This window comes from Cariama cristata, unplaced genomic scaffold (genome assembly GCF_000690535.1).
Source record: "Cariama cristata isolate BGI_N322 unplaced genomic scaffold, ASM69053v1 scaffold15484, whole genome shotgun sequence".
Lineage (NCBI taxonomy): Eukaryota > Metazoa > Chordata > Aves > Cariamiformes > Cariamidae > Cariama > Cariama cristata.
In genome coordinates, this window is record NW_009612485.1 from 226 (window position 1) to 17,804 (window position 17,579).

The 17,579-nt window shown below is 40.2% G+C and overlaps 1 protein-coding gene across 1 annotated transcript; it reads left to right on the plus strand.

The window, feature by feature from the left end:
* Positions 1-2,937: 2,937 nt before the first annotated feature.
* On the plus strand, positions 2,938-17,370 carry POF1B (premature ovarian failure, 1B). Its single transcript, XM_009698669.1, has 14 exons — positions 2,938-3,006; positions 3,460-3,561; positions 5,075-5,113; positions 7,494-7,709; positions 9,047-9,177; positions 10,245-10,272; positions 11,277-11,351; positions 13,969-14,061; positions 15,068-15,181; positions 15,354-15,506; positions 15,628-15,738; positions 16,375-16,503; positions 16,793-16,866; positions 17,235-17,370. Exons 1-14 carry the CDS (start codon positions 2,938-2,940, stop codon positions 17,368-17,370), a joined length of 1,470 nt encoding a protein of 489 aa, XP_009696971.1.
* Positions 17,371-17,579: the final 209 nt, after the last annotated feature.

Genomic DNA, 17,579 nt, shown 5'->3' on the forward strand with positions numbered 1-17,579 from the left:
CAGCTAAAGAAGTAACTCCTGTCTTCGTCGAGTGAGGGAGGTTTCGCACCTCAGTAACTCGTTTTAACCTAGAACTCTTAAAATTCATTTCCCTTTAAATTTCTCCTTATTATTTGATTTTGAATGGATCAGTCAATTTCGTATTTGTTTCCTGTTTAGCAAGCCCAATTTGCATTTATTTTATTTTTTTTTAAACTTGAACTTCGAAATATTTTATTCTTTTGCGATATTTTTGCCAGTTTTGTCAATGGAACGGTAAAAGTCCATCCGGAGCAGGAGCCCCGCGCTGCTGCTTCTGCAGGCTGGGTGCGCCCCTTCCCACTGGTGGGACGTACACAGAAACGCTTTTCTGCTGACTTGGTGCTACTCACGTAAATATGATATAAAGGTGTGTGTGCTCAATAGTTCCGTCTGAATCGGTGATGCTAATAACATATGCCACTGAGCAGCTGGGGAAATAATAGAGTTCATTTCGTTTTGCTTTAAAGGTCTTTACAGTGTAGTTTAGCAGGTTTGCTGCTGTGTGTTTATTCGGGGAATGGCTTGAAGGTATTGATGGAATTTAATATAATTTTAACATATGCCATTGATATCTTAGCTAGACTTTAAAACCAAAATAGAAATCAGTGATGTAACAGCTTTGACTGTAAAAACAGAAAAGGAGATCAGAATTTATTTTTAAACCATTTTTTCTCTTGCACATCAAGACTGTCATAGCAATAGAAGTGGGATTGGTATGCTGTACTCATTATGGCAACATATATTTGTTTCAAGTTGAACTCCTATTTAATTTTCTTTCCTGTGGTATAAAAATACTTAGCTATGAAAAAGAATGGGGATTAAGACCAATACAAAATGTGATTTCCTTTTAAAGCCATATTTACGTAGTTCGAGGGCTGCCTTCCTCTGCAGGATGGCTTCTGTGAATTCTGGAAAGTGAGCTGCTTCACTGATAGCTTTATATGGCTTGGTTATGGCAGACACATTCCCGCTGTATCAACGCTGTTAATTGCTCTTTTGCAAGATGCAGGGCAGGAGTGAAAACTCTGGTCTCTCACCTAGATAAGTGATCTGCTCAACTAGGCTAGATGATAGTCTGAATTGTGTTCAATTAATTAAATATTCATTAGACTAAATACTGCAGTCTCAGCCTTCCTCTACTCAGATAAGTATGTGAACAATTTGATTATAGACTCAAATGCTGTCTCTGCTCTACGAGGTATGTTTAATTTTCAACATCTGTTTTAGTCACTGAATCTATTAAGTCACGCTGATGAAAAAACATTTTCTTGCTGAAGTGTTTTGCTGGATTAGACTTTAAAGACAAAAGAGGGTGTAGCTCAAATCGGGCTTTGTGTGGGTTGCAGTTTTAATGGTGGAGAGGGAAGGTGCTTCATAAAGATTATTAGGAAGTTATTAAAGAAGAAAACAGTAACAAACAGGGAAGTCAGCTGGGAGTAGACAGAGGTTGCGTACTTGGTGCTGCATGGGAGTTGTCAGAAAGAAGTGCTGGGAGGAGTGTAGGAAGTTTCCAAAGAGTTGATTCAGTTGCCCTTTGAGCAGATCATGTATAGCTGCCTAAACGGAATAGTGTAATGATACCTAACTCACACAGATGTTTTAGCTTAACACGAGAAATTTCAGTTAATGGCAGCCTAGAGCTGTAGTTTAAGCTTCTTACTGTTGATAAGGCAAAGGGTTGTCTTTCAGCAATATTTAATTTGCTGCTGCAGAGCTTTTGTAGATTAATCATAACAAATGTCTATGTCGCTCTTGATACACTGGTTTATTATCTAATCACATGGCTGGTGTGTTCTGTGGTGTTTATGTTTGCAATAAGCTAGAGGGAGGGAAAATTTGAAACTGGTGTGTGCATATAGTACATGTGATTGTATTTTTGTGGTTCAGGATTCAGTTTTCTTTACTTTCTTTGGTCTAACTTTGTTTTATCCTTGATGTAGAAGCCAAACTCTACTCCCAGCTATGGCAGGCTTCATCTGGAGTAATTCATGGCAAGTTTTGCTCTTGTCTGCTTGATCTGAATGAAGAATGTTGTTTAGAATAAATTCTCTTCCCATATGGCTTACATGCATGAACCCTTTCACTGTGGTTATGAAAAAATAATATAAGAAATGGCACACACAGGATGCCTGCTGTCGGTGCAGAGGGCAGAATCCTGAAAGCCTTTGTAGGAGTTGTCTGTCTGTGAGTGAGGTCTTTCAATGGCTGGGCTCAGTTCCGTGACGTGCTAAGGGCTCTCGCCTCCCGTTGTGAAAATGGTGTAATATTAACCAGCTCGTAAGGTTTGTCTGTATTGTTTGTAACAGCCCTCAAACACAGCCTGCCGTTTCCGTATTTCAGCTGCCAAATGTAACTCATAAATTCTGATTAGGTGACTGGATTGCTCGTGATTAATGACAATATGTTATTGATAAAAAGTTTTGACATAGATGAAACGAAGTTTTTGCATAAAATTTGCACACGACAACTGGATAAATCTATCAAATGCTTATTTTAAAATTTAAAAATCTTACTTAGAAATCTATAAGAGTAGCAAAAGTCATTATGAAAGTGTTAGCATATACCTTTTGAAATTATTCTTATAAACATAGACCCAGAACGACTGGTCAGGCCGTTATAAATCCCAAACCCAGTCATGCCACTGAAATCCACAACAGCACTAGGCTCTCCCCTTTAAAATCCCACCCTCCCCTCTCTTCTCCCAGTTACAAAACGTTGCATCTCCAAAGCATTGTAGGAGATTAGAGAGTAGCCTGAGCTATGCCCCTGGGGAAGGATGGCAAAATGGAAACAACCCGAGGTCATCTTCGATGGCAGCGTACCTCCTGCAGCACACTGGGGCGCAGCTCCGAAGGCCTCGGCGGTGACCTCTCCGTGCGCGGAGCAGGGAGCTGCGCCGGGGTAGTTCGGGCTGGCATGGCGTCACGGCTTCCCTCCCAGCCTGTGCGAGTCCAGCCTGCTTGGCTGGTGTGGGAGGAAGGGTGGGTAAGTCCGTGTTTGTAGAGGAGCGAGGGAAATATATCTGCATCAAAGTTCTTCGGAAATGAAAGAGTTTGGGTATCTTAAAAATAAGCATATTTTTTATCTAAGCAAAATGTTCTTAGGTTCTGTATAATATTGCACATATGATTAGACTGTCCTTTTGAATATTACAAAAGTACATTTCAACTTAAAATGATTTAGTTTTCTCAGTTCTGAATGTATTCCTCTGAGAACACATAGGTAACTAGATAAAATAATTTTGCACGTTATCCTTCTAGACAGCATGAGTTACGTATTCCAAAGCCCTGTGGCAGCATGATTTAGTTCAGGCAGGTTTGTCCAACTTTTTACTAAATTGAAAATGTGTCTTGTAATTTCATGCACAATGCTCATCTTGTTTTCATGTGCCATACAATGGCAGTCAACTCTGCATAAGAACAATTACTGCTCTCCCAGGGCAGTCGTATTGTCGTAGCGCCGGAGTGCTCCAGGATGGACAGAGCCAGGGGTGTGAGGCTCGGCGCGAAGCTCGGAGCTGCCTCGCCTGGGTCAGAGGAGGTATGGGGAATCAGGGATATGCCTGCTCTGAAAGTGGTGTGAAGGAAGAACCAGTGGGCATTCATTTTTTAGGTAGTTTACTTTTTAGTTCAAAGTCTGTAGGTGTTAGAGTGCTGTAAGAATTGGGCTGTATGTTCTAGACCTCTATGTTGTTGCTTTTCGGTCTTATGTCCCGATACATAGAGTTCTGTTGGCGTCGGTGGGTTCCCTTCCTCGACAGACCTACCTCAAGTACGTGGCCCGTGGGAGGAGGAGTAAGCAGCTTTCTAAGTTCTCCGCAGCATTTAAAATTTTGAGATTTCTTAATTACTATGATTGCTTCTAAAACAGTTTTGTTTCTACTTTGATTTCTCTTTCCTGGTGCTGTTATGATTCAGTCTTGGGAGATTTGGGAAACCGCTTCAGGCTTCCTAAACTTACGCAACAGTTCGCAACTGGAAATCTGACCTACTTCAGAGCTGGTCTTACCCAGTTAAGAATGTTTCCAAGACTGAACTGCAGCAATATAAACTTCCCAAGGACTGCACATGGCTTAAGGGAAGAAATTGTTTCTTATGAAAATTGGAAGTTTGTACTGTGAGGAGGAGGAAATAGTATGCTGTAAACTAACAAATTGCTCAATCCTTAGATTCAGTTCAGTGGGAATTTTGCTTTCTTGGATAAAGAACTGGATGTGGAGCCTTCAAGCAATATGTATGATTCGTTATAACTGGTGGTGGTCTACAATATGGAAGACAGTGTCTGCAAATGCTTGTAGACAGTGCTGGAAAAAAAGTGAAAAAAATCTATTTGAAAGTGAACGAACCTGCTGCAACTTGTGGATTTCTGGGATTTAAAAGGGCATATTTTGTTTTTCATTCCAGAATGTGCAAATGTTCCATGTGGGCATCTTTTTTTCATAGGTGTCAGTTAACTGAGTTTTGTGACCACTTTTTGAAACCATTGCCACTGCTTGGTGCATTGGATAGTGACCTGATGTCCTTTGTTGGCAGTTCCTCTGCCCTTTGATTTTGGTGTTTAAGCAAAATACAAATTTTCTTCCCTTGGTGAAGGGAATTCCCTTGTTTGAGATGTACATCCATTTACACCAGCTGACCTTGATACGTAACATGCAAGATTGTAAATAAAAGACAGTGTTTGGAATAGGGACATGGGATCCTTGAAGACCTAGTCCAGTATGTCAGCTCTGAGTTGTGTCCTATTCTGTTGGCACTTAGAGAAAATAAGGACTAATTCCCTCAGATCTGCAAAGAGGTGATTGAGAAAAACTTAAACCTGAGAGTAACAGATTGTGTACTGCCACATTATTTCCTGTGGGGTGGAAAGACTCTGGTTTTAAAATATTTCTAGGTGATTTCAGCCAGTGGATCTCAGTATGTTTATGGCTGATGACCCTATTCAGATTACTTTGGGAATCCAGAGTTCAGATCCAGAGCCTGAGCTCTGAGCATAAAAGGTTTTAGAGATTGAAGTGCAGTGATCACTGAATCTTTGCTTCTTTTCTTCCTTGCAGGGCACTGTTCGAAGGATTATTATTGAGAATCCGGATCAGGTAGGGAAGCTGTTTAGTGCCGGAGTTCTGCTTGTGTAACTCTTCCTCCCTTAATTAGCCCGATTCTTTGAGATCACATGGCCCATACCTCTGGTGGTGACAGATGAAGTTATTAGGGATTGAAAACACTACAGAATCACTAGTCGGGCTTCCCAGCTCTCAGCAGTTCAGTCTCCGTTAACATGCTTCAGTAGTGTTGCCAGCAGAGATTAATTTCTGTTTCTGCTGTGTTTATTTCAAATATTGTCTGGATGGAAGCACAGTCACTTTTGTTTCCAGATGGATATACACTCAAATGTACATATCTTAAAGAACTATCCTGAAGTATATGTGTCTTCAAGTTACAAAAATCCCTTCTCATTTTTTAGTCAAAATTACACTAATTCTGAATTTGCTGTTTGACAACATTTATGAAGTTTTTATTAAAATGTTTTACAGGAGCCGTTATCCCCATTTCTTAGAGGGGGGAATTTCTGTCCTGGAAATAATGTAATCTATGAAAAGACAATAAGAAAATATGAGCTATTAAATCCCCACCAAGTAAGTTGGTTGTTTATATTATCTCTATTGCAAAAGAAAATTGAGTTGGTAGCAGAAAAGTAATGTTTCTCGGTTGATTTTTGGTTTGGTTTGTTTTCTTATTTTTGTTGGGAACTACTGCCAACCTGAGAATTGCCTTGTTGAGGTATAGGACACATTCTCAAAGTAAATGAAACAATTTCTGTATGTTAAGGAGAGCAAAAGTTGGAACATTTGCTATATTTTTACTAAGAATTTATTATTTCAGACTAACAACAAAAACTGCTGTTGTATCTCTAGCACTGTCAGTCTTTATCTGAATATTGAGTGAGAATAGTCAATTCTTGCAGCAGCTTCACAACAGAATGACCAATATAAATTTTTACAAAAAACGAATTGAAAAGACACTTTTTTTTTTACTCATTCTTGAAAAAATATATTTGGCAAAGCTGTCTGAAATTTCATCTTAGAATTGGTGTTTTGTCGATAGCAAAAATGCTATGTCTTTTTTTATTGCTTTGAAACACTGTTTTCAACCAGAAAAATGAAGGGTATTTCAGAGTGATTAATCTTACCTGGGTTTTGTTTTTTAAAACTGAAATTTTCATGCCATTTTGGATTTTAGATAGGTGTGATACCCATTCTCTGGAGTGGAAAGGAGAAAAAAAGAAGGGGTAATTATGAATAATAGAGTCTTTCCTTAAAAAGTGAAGAGTCTAGCCCTAGAAACCATATTTCTACTTCTGTTTTTGTTACCCAGGGTACATCTAGATTTGAGTCAAATCAGGAGTGTAGTTCTGAAGAAAATTTCCCAGTCTCCCACCACATAGTGCTCTTTGGTTTACGCTGCACCATGGGCTTGGACCATGCAAACTAGATTTCTTTCAGGTGAAATTACAATGTGTTGAAAGAGCGCACCGAGTGTGCTGCGATGGCTGATGGGTGTGTAGCCCATCCACAACCCGATGTAAAACCTCCTCAGACCTGTAGAATGTCAGTACTGGGTCCTCACTCTGCTCCTCTTGTGTCGCTGTGTCACGCAGATGTAACGTAGTCGCTCTGTTCTGAGGTTGGTGCAGAATTAGCTGTTGGTTCAACCTTTTAAATGTAACTGCATTGGGGGTTTTCAGTCAAACTTACCTAAGGATTTGCATTTATATGCTTCTACGTAGAATACAAAATATGTATTTTGTGAAGTAAAAGTGATGATCTAGGCAAACAATTAAGTTTGCTGAAATCAGTAACTTTCAGTGTTTTGACTGGAACGTTAACTAGTTTCTAGTTCATTGTTTCGGTTGCTGGTTTTATAAACAGCACTTTTCTCAGATTATTGAAACAAGATGCATGTGTCCCTCATGTATTGTACACTCTGAATCTGGAATTGCTGAAAGCATTTATAGAGGAAAATGTCTTGGGCCATTTCCTATACTAATTTTTTTTTCTGAAATAGCAAAAACTCAGTAAGTAGTTCAACTGGAGCTCTTTTTTAATCTCTGAAATACTTAATGAAACAGGATATGCATGTGTTTTAAATTAAATAATGGAGGTGCCCGTTGCCTGAATATGTTAAGAGTAACAACATAAGGAGACGTTCAGCTCGGGAAAGGTGTCTCTTCTGTGCTTTTCATTTGCAGCTACTAAAATGGCAGGAGTTGGTGAATTACAGCCTCGAAGTATGAAAGTGTGAGGCAAACTCTTGTTCAATTAGGAAAAAAACCTCAATTTTATTAGGATTATTAAAATACCTGAAACTGTCATCAGCCTTTCCATGCAGAAACACATTTCATTAATCTACACATATTAAACTTCCATCTCATTAAGGTGCATCCAGCACCTTAAAAAAACGCATTCTTGTTTCTAGGAGAAGCAGTATCAATTTTCCCACCAGTGTCAGATTCCCCAGCCAGCCGATCAGTGCCATGTTGTCCGGCCCTGCCAGCACTCTGAGCAGCCCCAAGTCACTCACCAGTGCCAACAGACACAGACCAGTAGCCCTTGTGAAATAATTCCGGTCTCTGTGAGCGATGACTGCGGAGGAAATACAGTGAGGAGGGTAACAGTTCAAACCTGTGAACCGGTAAGAATCGTTTGCTGAATGTTTCACTATTCACAATGTATTTTTGTTTTGTATGCAGAGTGCAAAACTTTACAGGTACAGAAAATTGCTAATCCCCAATCTCAGAAGTTTTTGTTCAAACTCATAGTAGGGTAACTAATACACCTGTTGTAAGTAAACAGCAGTTTGTGTGTCTGTTGCAGGTAATTCCTTTGTATGCAGTGGTTGCAGACATTGTCTAGAACTGTCCAAGACTTTGTGACATGCTATTAAGGGGGAGGGGGGGGGAAATTGTTTTAGGTGTTGTATCCTTTTTGTTGTTGGCATAGACCTGCGCTTAGGTGTACTGACTGATCATCATTCTCTTGGCCTTTATATGTGTTAAGTCTTGCTGGTTTGTTTGTGTTTTGTTTTTTTTTTCTTTATCTGGGAGTGTTACTCATTGATTGAGTCAGGTTTCATCTGGCAGTCTTTGTACAACAAAGATTAACTAATGTAAGGCTTATGCCTCTAGTTTTGGAGAAAAGATACATTACTGTATAAACTCGACATACATCAATTCAGGATTGCTTTCTACCTAAACCGATCCGTAAGGACTTCAAATGTATTTCAATTTGATGTAGAAGTATTTGACATACATTCACTGGAAGCACAAACTAGCTTCCTTCGCCCTTCATTTTACAGCAGGTGGCAAGTTTGGGAGTTCCGAAGGGCTGCAGGAGGCTTGCTATACGTGTGTACTACTGTTTCAGTTGGGGCAGGGAGTGTAGCAGTCCTTCCTATGCATCTGCTCAATATAGAGGTGGCAAGACAAACATACTTGGTGACCTCGGTGTTGGACCTACACGGAATCTTCCATAGCCAGATACTCCCATAAACCAGCTTGTGTAGGCTCAGTCTGGGTTGTTCTTGAAACTTTCTTATTGTTCACATACGTCAACATTTGAACTGTAGCAATACTAATACCATTTTTGTGGTGGGGAATCTTGCACCCAGCTAGTTTTATCTGGGTGCTGCCCACAGGCGTTTCATCCACGACAGCCCTGGAAGCATGTGTATTAATGAGATTTCCTAATTCTCAGCACTTCCATATTAGCAGAATGATGACGACATTGCTGTAGAAAGATACCACTTTGCAAATTTCTTGTTGTAGTAAAGGAAGTCATTTATTTCTGTATAGTTTACTGAAAACCAGAAGACATGGATGACTCAATACCAGGGAAAAGAACAGTGTAAACAAACTGCAGATTAGTAGAAGCAAACAAAACCAAATCCGTCATACTTGTAGCATTTTCATGTTCAGCTTTCATCCCGAAGAAGGGAACTCAATTATGATCTTCTTGCATCTCTTCTGCTAGGTGAATTGCACTCAGGAAAATAATGACCAGCTGGACTGCCGCTACTTTGGTGAGCTCCTTGCTGAACTGCACCGCAAGACGGACGACTTGTACAGTTGTTTACTACAGCACGTGGAAAAGATAGGAGGAAGGTATTGACCTTGTATCTGTTCCATCATTTCTGTAATCCAGAAATCCGAGCATCGCACAGTTCAGAGGACAGTACTGTTTGCTAGTTGCTTTTTTTTCTTCCCTGAAAACTAGAATTGACTGTGTATTTTACACATTCATCTATTTGCTGAGTAACTGAGGACATAAGAATGCTGTAAGCCAAGTAAATTTATTGCATTTGATGCTTTTTCAAATTGTTTAGACTAATATGCAATAAGAATTAATATCCCATGCGTGTTTGCACATACAGCAAACAAGTATACTTACCGCATGCTCTGGCATATATTTAATGATAAAGTTCTATTACTGCGTCCTGAAGAAACAACCCAAATGTCCCAGTTGCCATTTCCTTTGTTCTGTAATGGTGTTATGGTATGTCATGGATTAAAAGATGGCCACCATAAGGCATAAAGCTCAGTATCTCCATGCAAATTAGCATTAAGCATGTATTCTGCAGAGCCCTACAGATTGTCTTTGAAAAGAGATGCAGAACCACAGCCACCACATCCGAGTCCTCACCATGTTCCTACCCTTCCCTCCCAGTCGCCATTACTGCATTCTCCCCACGCTCCCAGTCTCATTTGGTGCTTTCCAAGTTCACTGAAGTAAGAAAAGTGGTCCCATGGCAGGGGAAAAGTGGAATTTAAGCATCACAAAAAACCTGACACTGCCAAGTGAACACTTCAGGCATGTCAATAGATTGCAGCATAGTTCTGGGTAAACCATTACCCAGCCAATTAAGAATCTAATTGGGTTAACCAAACATAATTGGGATAACTGCCCAAAGAAACAGAGATAGTTAGCCTGTGTTAACTGTACTGCTATTAGTATTCCAGTCTCCTCAGATATTTCTACATGGGGTCATATTTAACAGCTCGTGTTGCCTAGCACCTTAAAAGGAAGCTAACAGCTCTTAATCTGATAAAGAACCTTCCTTGCTCCGTATTTTAAAGATAATTTTTTTATAGTTGTGAATGTGGGCATGAATTCTTAAAGTTCTCAAGCAGCTTTCTGTTAATCGTTCCCTTGGATTTTGTCTGTTTTACAGGAACCATGACATGGAATTTACGTGTCAGGTAAGCACCAGGCATGCTCTTAGCAAGCTGTTCCCTGACATGCAGTGTTAATAACACTGGTGTGGATCTTCAAGCAAATTAAGCCAAGCCAGTTTAAATGAAGAATGCTGGTCTTTGCTAGTTAATGAGTCCTGCTTGTTAGTAACATTCAGAGCCTGAAACCTACTGCTAGGCATGTATTTGCAAATGTGATAATACTGAAAAGAAACTTTATTATAATTTGCATTATTTCAGTATGAGAGTCAAATTTTGAGTCTTTCCTCTTGTGCCAATAATGTTTTCATTGTAAAACAAACTTACACAGCTGCATATATTTTCAGTATGCATTTTTTGCAAAGAATCTTTCACTCTCTTGCCAATAAAGCCGCTGTTCAGCGACAAGGGCTTCCATGCACTGCAAGAAGTGAAGCATACTGCCTCTCACAGAGATGAGAGGAACGGAGGCTGACAGAACAGGCTTCCCATGGCTACAGAAAGCGCACTTGCGTCAGTCGGGCCGTGATGGAATCAGCATCTCTGCTATCTCTAAAGGCATTGTGTATATGGCAGGAATACTTGTCTGGGATTTAATTACATGAAGCAATGCCACTTATCACTGGCAGTATCCCCTGTGACAGGTTGGTCATCTTTTGGTTATCGACGGTCTGTTCATTGTTGAGAAGCATGAGATTTGCTCCTATCATAAACTGCTGGGAGTTCTGTTTTAGCATCAGCTGTTATTTCTTGACAGAGGATCGTTTTGAATACCACTTTTAAAATAAATGTTAAACTTAATGATTTGAATATATGCTTCATGTACCACTTCATCTCAGTTTTATATGCCACGCATATATAAGACTTTGGAAGTTTTCTGGATACACTTTGATCTATTTTCATTCTTATTTGCCTTGTACTAAACATATTTTTCATAGTAGAGCCATGTAACTAATGAAGAAACCACATTATGATCTACCAGGCAAAATTCTTAATCAAGATGTCTCCCCTTTCCTCCCTTCTTTGTGTAGACTGAAGATATTGAAGATTTAATTCCCAAAGGACTGTCTGAGGCAACAAAGCAGCAGATTCGTTATCTCCTCCAGGTATGTGACTGGGGTGGAGGGGGTGTGTGTAAGCCTATAGTAACTTGGAACAGTAGAAGTTGGCTTACACGTACCAGGGACTTTGCACAGAACATACTTCACTCTATATTTGACTCGTTCCATTTTTTTTTCTAGTGTAAAGGGTGTGGAGTCATACGGGTGGCTTCAAGTGACATGCTGTGGTAGTTGGTTCCAGACTACTTGCGTATTTTAAACTGAGCTTTACTGGTGCTTTCTTGCAGTTTCACTGAAAACCATCTTGGCTTTTGACCAATTATAGGAGAACACAGATCTTTCCTTTTTTTATTTGTTTGTGTTGTGTATTAATGCTTTACTTTTTACAAGCCAAAGGCAAATGGTAGGTGCTTTACTGAAAGTTGCATTGGATATCAATTGCCAACTACATACAATGCTTATAACTTAGGTCTCACCCTTCACAAACGCTCTGGTTAAAAACCTCTACCGTGGCACTACATTCTGAGGCATGCTTATGACATTTGGTAGCAAAACATAACCATTTCTGGTTTGGCTCCATTTATAAAGGCTTCTGTGGTTCTTCTGATCTTGTTCTTTAGCTACCTCACCATCTCAACCTGCCTTCTCAGTCACCAGCCTCATGGGTTGGCTGTAAGGTGGTCAGACACAAATGCAAGATTCTGATAACGTCGTTCATTTTGGTGTTTCCCAGCACTGTAATACTCTCTGCAGTGTTTTTTGGAAAACCCCTTGACCTCTTTATGAAGCGCTTTGAAGACAGCTGATTGGAATTGGCCCCTGCCTTTGATAAAAACATTAAGAACAGTGCTGTAGCATGAATCCCCCTGTCGACTCCAGACCCATTTGACATGTAGGTAGGTTGGAACAGGATCCAAACCAACCAGCACTGCTCAGCACTTCCTGGTAAAAAATACATTTGACTGAAGTTGTGAATGAGCAACCTGGTCTGACTTCGCAGCTGACCCTGCTTTGAGCAGGAGGGTTGGACAAGGTGGCCTCCCAAGGCCCTTCCAACTTGACTTATTCTGTGATTCTTTTACAATGGAGATAGAGACTGACACCAAAATGTTTCATAACCGCATGTTAGAACACTGTCCCAGGAAGCTGGTTCAGCTCACCTCTGTGTGAAAGAGCTGAAACACCTATTTCCTGTAAGTCCAGCTGGTTTTACATTCTCTCACCTATGCTTAAAAAAAAAAGCGGCGAGAATGTCTTTGCGGGAACCCGATTTGGTCAGCACACACACAAGGTGTCCTCTCGGACTACGGAGCCCTCGGGCCTCTGGGACGGAGTTCTGTGCGGGCTGTTTTTACACCCAAGGATTCTGAGCTGGCTGTCAAACCGCTCAGCTAAAGACTCTGCTGGGTGTGCCCAGCGGCTCAAGTCTAAGAGCATGGAGAATTTCACTGGAGAAGTACATGACCCCTCTGGAATTTGGCAACCTCTAACACCAAGTAATTGCTGAGTGGGGATTTACTTGTATTTTTGTAGTCTAAACCATTTTGACTCAATTCCTCCTTTTAATCTACTCTTACAGTATAGTTCACAATAAAGCCAACAAAACTGTAAGTCAAAACTGAAATTCCACTTTAATTAAAAACAAACAGGTGAGTTGTTAATTGTTACACTAGAAATGGTATTTTCTGAAGCCTCAGTCACACAATAGCACCACTGGGGATAAAAAATAGGAGAAGGGCTAAGCACCACATTGATGGAGAGCTGACAGCTTTCTTCAATGATCCACACGTAAAGTTAAGGGAAAGTATAGAGGAAGAGAAGGGGACAGGAGGACTTCACTTTTGTCCAGACAGTAAAAAATACATCTTTTGCACAGAATAGTCAGCCTTTCCAGGTAAGTCAAAACTTGAGGAATTACTTTTGTGTGTTCTCTCAAAATCTATTTTTCTTCTTTCCAATATTAGAAATGTATTATGAAATGCAACACTTTGGGTTTTAACATGCATCAATACACAGCTGTTAACAGGCATTAAAAGAAAAAAAAAGAGAACAGTGTTAGGCTGTTGTGCACTACAGCCTCTCTTTTGCATCCAGCTGACTCCTTTAATCTTTGGGCTCTTTCTCCTTTTAAAAAGGGAGGAGTTGGTTGTATGGCTTTTTTAAAATTTAAATTTTTTAAAATTTTAATTAAATTCACTTGCCCTTGGGCTGAAAGCATGCTTTGCCAGATCTCAAAGATGATGACTCAGTGCTCTCTGGCTGCTGTGGTAGGGTAGTCATGTTTTTAAATCGGTGTAAAAGTCACAAAGCTCTGAACGCTTAAAAAAAAAAGGAGCGTGCAGTATTCACACATTTATTTTCCCTTTATTGGTGTACAAATGCAGTTCTTTACTCTCTTGTTCCTTCCATTTAAAAAAATGTTATCCTGCGTTACAAGGCAGTAATTTAAAAACTGTGCCATTTGCAGAACAAAAAGTGCATGAAAATATGTTTCTTTGTAGAAACAGTGGACACTTCAAAGAATGACATGCAGCAGTTCTAAGAGTAAAAGTTACTTTCAGCTGCATAGCAGTTTTCTGTTCCACCTGGTCCCAAGCATATTGTAAACAAAGCTTACTAATTAATCAGAAGTATACGTTTTCATTTTTTTTTCCCTTCCTAGATGAGAGTGACATCAGATAAATCTTTGAGACTTGTGCTTTCCACTTTCAAAAATTTACGTGAAGAGCTCTGCCATTTGCAGGATGACTTGGGGGTAAGCCGGATTTTTCAGTTCCCATGGCCTCGTCCTTTTGTTTTTACCTGGCAGTAGGAAGGCCGTTATGATGAAACTTAAGTTGGCAGTCCAGGCTTTAGTTACTTTAATGGAAATGGCTGGTTTATTAATGGCCTTCCCAGATGCGTACAGTGGGTGAGGTTAGATTTCTTTCTAGCAGTGGTTTTCAGCAGTTCAATTTGTTGAAGCCTAAAAACCCAGACTTTCAAAGGAAGAAAAGACCCTGCTGAGTGAAATTAGATTTAAAGCTCTGAATTGGTATGTACAGTGCATGTTTGGTGCAGATGAATGGAACTGGGTTTTTTTACTTCCAACATGGACAAGGAGCATACACCAAGTGCCTGTTGACTAGCGCTGTTCAGGAATCGGGAGACCTCAGTTCTGTCACTCCTGACAAAGCAGTGTTTCCCCGTCTGTAGGAAAGCTGTTGTCAGGTGGTGGCTTTAACAACTCCAGTGCTTCTCTGGGGTCCAGGCATCCCAGCCTGGGAGCTGGAGCTCTACGGCCGCTGATACAGACAGCAGAGAATTGCTGCTGGGAAAGCAGCAACACTTCCCACACCGGCCCAAGTACTTGGCACCGCTGGAAACTTTGCAGCATTCTCTTGTAAAATGCAAAGTTTAGGGAGGGGAGAGGGAGGGTTAACTGTCACCTTTCACATGGAACGAGGAGTCTGTGCAGTGGTCTGAGCTTTGGGGGTTTTGTTGGTTTCTGTTTAATAACTACGAATAATTCTTTCTGGGACAGACTGAAAGAGCAGCGTCCAGGATCCCGGTGTTCACCACACAACACAAAACCACTGATATTGCAGTGATGGGCAACTGTGTGCTATGTAGTTAAAAAAACTCCCATAGTTTCAAGAAAATTGAGCATTTTCTCAGTTCTAAATCATCACTTACTAATTACTCAGTATGTTGCACTTTGAATATGGTAAAAGTTTACTGAAAAATTGCAGCTATTGACCATTAACACTTTTGTCTTACAGAAGTTAGAAACTGACAGTGTCTTGCTTAAGAAGGATTTGGCTTTCAAAGACTCTCAAGTAAAAGAATATGAAAATATGCTGACTTCTCTGAGAGAGAATAATCGTCAGCAGCAGGTAAATCTAAAAAACTTACTTTCAGTGTAATTGCAGTCAGCCAGAAATGAGCCCGTGTGCCAACTTGTGAGTATTCTGAGTATCTGCTGCCTGGTATGTGTTTGTGTATGGGTGTGATCCTGTGACTTCCTTAAGGAACACCACGCGTTCACTCCACTTCTGTGCTTTCCAGCAAGGACTCAGAGAGAGCACTGCAAAATGTCGCTCTCTGGAAGAACAGCTCCTCTCTCTGCGGCTCAGTGAGGGAGAAAAGGATTGCCAGCTCAAGGAACTGGAGTACTGCAAGCGAGCCTTGGAGCAAGAGATACAGAGCCTTAGACTACAGGTAATAGGCTCACTGGTTCTCTGTTCAATAGCTGTTATTCACAGATACAGATGCATTAACGAGTGAAAATCAATGATGAAAACTCTCTTCTTAAAATAAAAACCTATTTCATTTTCTGTAGACCTGCTCTAATACAACACTACAGACCACCACAGATGAACTCTCTAGCCGTTACGTAGAGATGATCAATAACTTGAGGGAGGATAAAGATCGCGAGATCCGCACTCTTAGGGTAAGTTGTGTAACTCGGCATGTGTGTATTCCTCACCTGGTACCACTGCAGGTAAACAGCTCTGTTTTTAATTACGGAACTATCTGCCATATGTACTTTTTAGATACCTTTTGGTTCTGCAGTTACTTTATACATAAACACCAATGATGGCTCAGGAACCCTTATGGTAGAACATAAAACTGTGATTTACAAAAAAATACAATTCCTGAGCTGTAGAAATTGCGGATTAATCAGATTAGCACTCTTAAACTTGTGTGTCCTGGTAAAGTAAGAAACTAGCCAAAAGCTACCCAGCAGAAAATAAAAATAAATCCCAGTCAAAACTGTATGTAGGAAATGTCTGCCATTCAAATCATTGTAGTAATATTTTACCACCCTGGAAGCCAATTCAGCTTGTTCAGTGATGTGTATTAGCTTCATTGGGTTATAAAACTAATAAATTGATACTGGGTCCCATTAGCTCTTTCTCAATTTACTGTGCAGCTCAACATTCTTATTTGAAAATCATTGGGTCTTACTGTTCATGATTTTAATGAAAAAAAACCAAAACCACATCTGGGGTCCTAGGGTGCATACTGAAGGGTCACCTGCAAGGAGCGCCAAACACCTGACTGTTCCGTAACGTATGTTTTGTAGTCTCAGTTATGTCAATTCCAGCAAGACATATCAAGGAGAGAAGGAAGTAACAGTGACTTGCAAATAAGGTTGCATGAACTGACGTCGATGTTGGAGGAGAAAGATGCTCTTATTAAACAGCAGCAAGAGGTAAAGTAATACAACTTATTTCTCTTCTAAGAACTTTTATAGTTAAGGTTCCACTTACTTACTGTGTAGGCGGACACTTACTAGGAAGTCACGTGTACGCTCCTGGTTCAGGAATCAGGGTTAGGTGTTTTTTTAACTGAATGCTATTCCTCTGCCAGTCTTCTGGAGGGACAGACTTTTTCAGACTGCTCTTTGAGAGGAATTTCTGCAAATATTTTGTTGTGACTTTAGTGAACTAACACTTCAGAAAACATTATTTCATTTGAATATTTTCTTTTGGTTTTCTCAGGATCTCTTCAGATTGAAGCATGAGAAATTATCAGGCAATCAGTCCCCTGGTGTAACAGCTGTCATCACTAAGAAGTAATGTAGTTAGTCATTCACCTTTCTTAAAAACACATCCTTCTGATTTTCCATTGCATAGCCTCTATTAACCAACCAAGTTACTCCTGCAAATGTCTTAACACTGCCTGTTCAACTTACCGTGACGGGGAAAAAGTCAAGAGAGGTTTTCCTGTCGGGGAGGGTTCAATACTGAGCACTGTAATAGCAATTGGAGGGGTGGCCAGCACGTTAAAGGGCCCTTTAAGTGACTGTGTCAGCTGTTTAGTTACTAGTGAAAATCTCGGGGGATTAAAGACTGGAAGGCGTGTGTGGCAAGACCAGAGTCAGTGACTTGGAGACAGGTATGCAGATGGCAGTTTACAGGCTTGCAACTGTTTTTAATACAGGTACAGGAATCAGTATCCTATTCTGGGTCTCCTGTCTGATGACTACAAGGTTCCATCATCTGTGAATAAATCACAGACTATTGTAATCGAGAGGACTGGAGAGATACGGAAACATGTAAGTTTACCTAGAGACTGAAATTCCTAAGTATTCAATTTAACTTCAAAGGAAGTATTCACCAAAACGGCCAGCTGAGAGAAAACCACAGTGTTCATTTAACTTAGCTGCAAAAAGCAAAGTGACTGATTAAAGTCAAGGAACTGTACTGTCTATTGTAAGGCGGCAGTAATTGCTGGGTGGAGTGTAAATAAAACAACCTGTCCTTGTTTTCTCTGGCACATAATTAC

Coding starts and splice junctions, on each gene's coding strand:
- POF1B (XM_009698669.1), top strand. CDS start 2,938: ATGGCGTCACGGCTTCCCTCCCAGCCTGTGCGAGTCCAGCCTGCTTGG. Junction 10,273..11,276: donor ACATGGAATTTACGTGTCAG/GTAAGCACCAGG, acceptor TTCTTTGTGTAG/ACTGAAGATATTGAAGATTT. Junction 15,507..15,627: donor TACAGAGCCTTAGACTACAG/GTAATAGGCTCA, acceptor CATTTTCTGTAG/ACCTGCTCTAATACAACACT.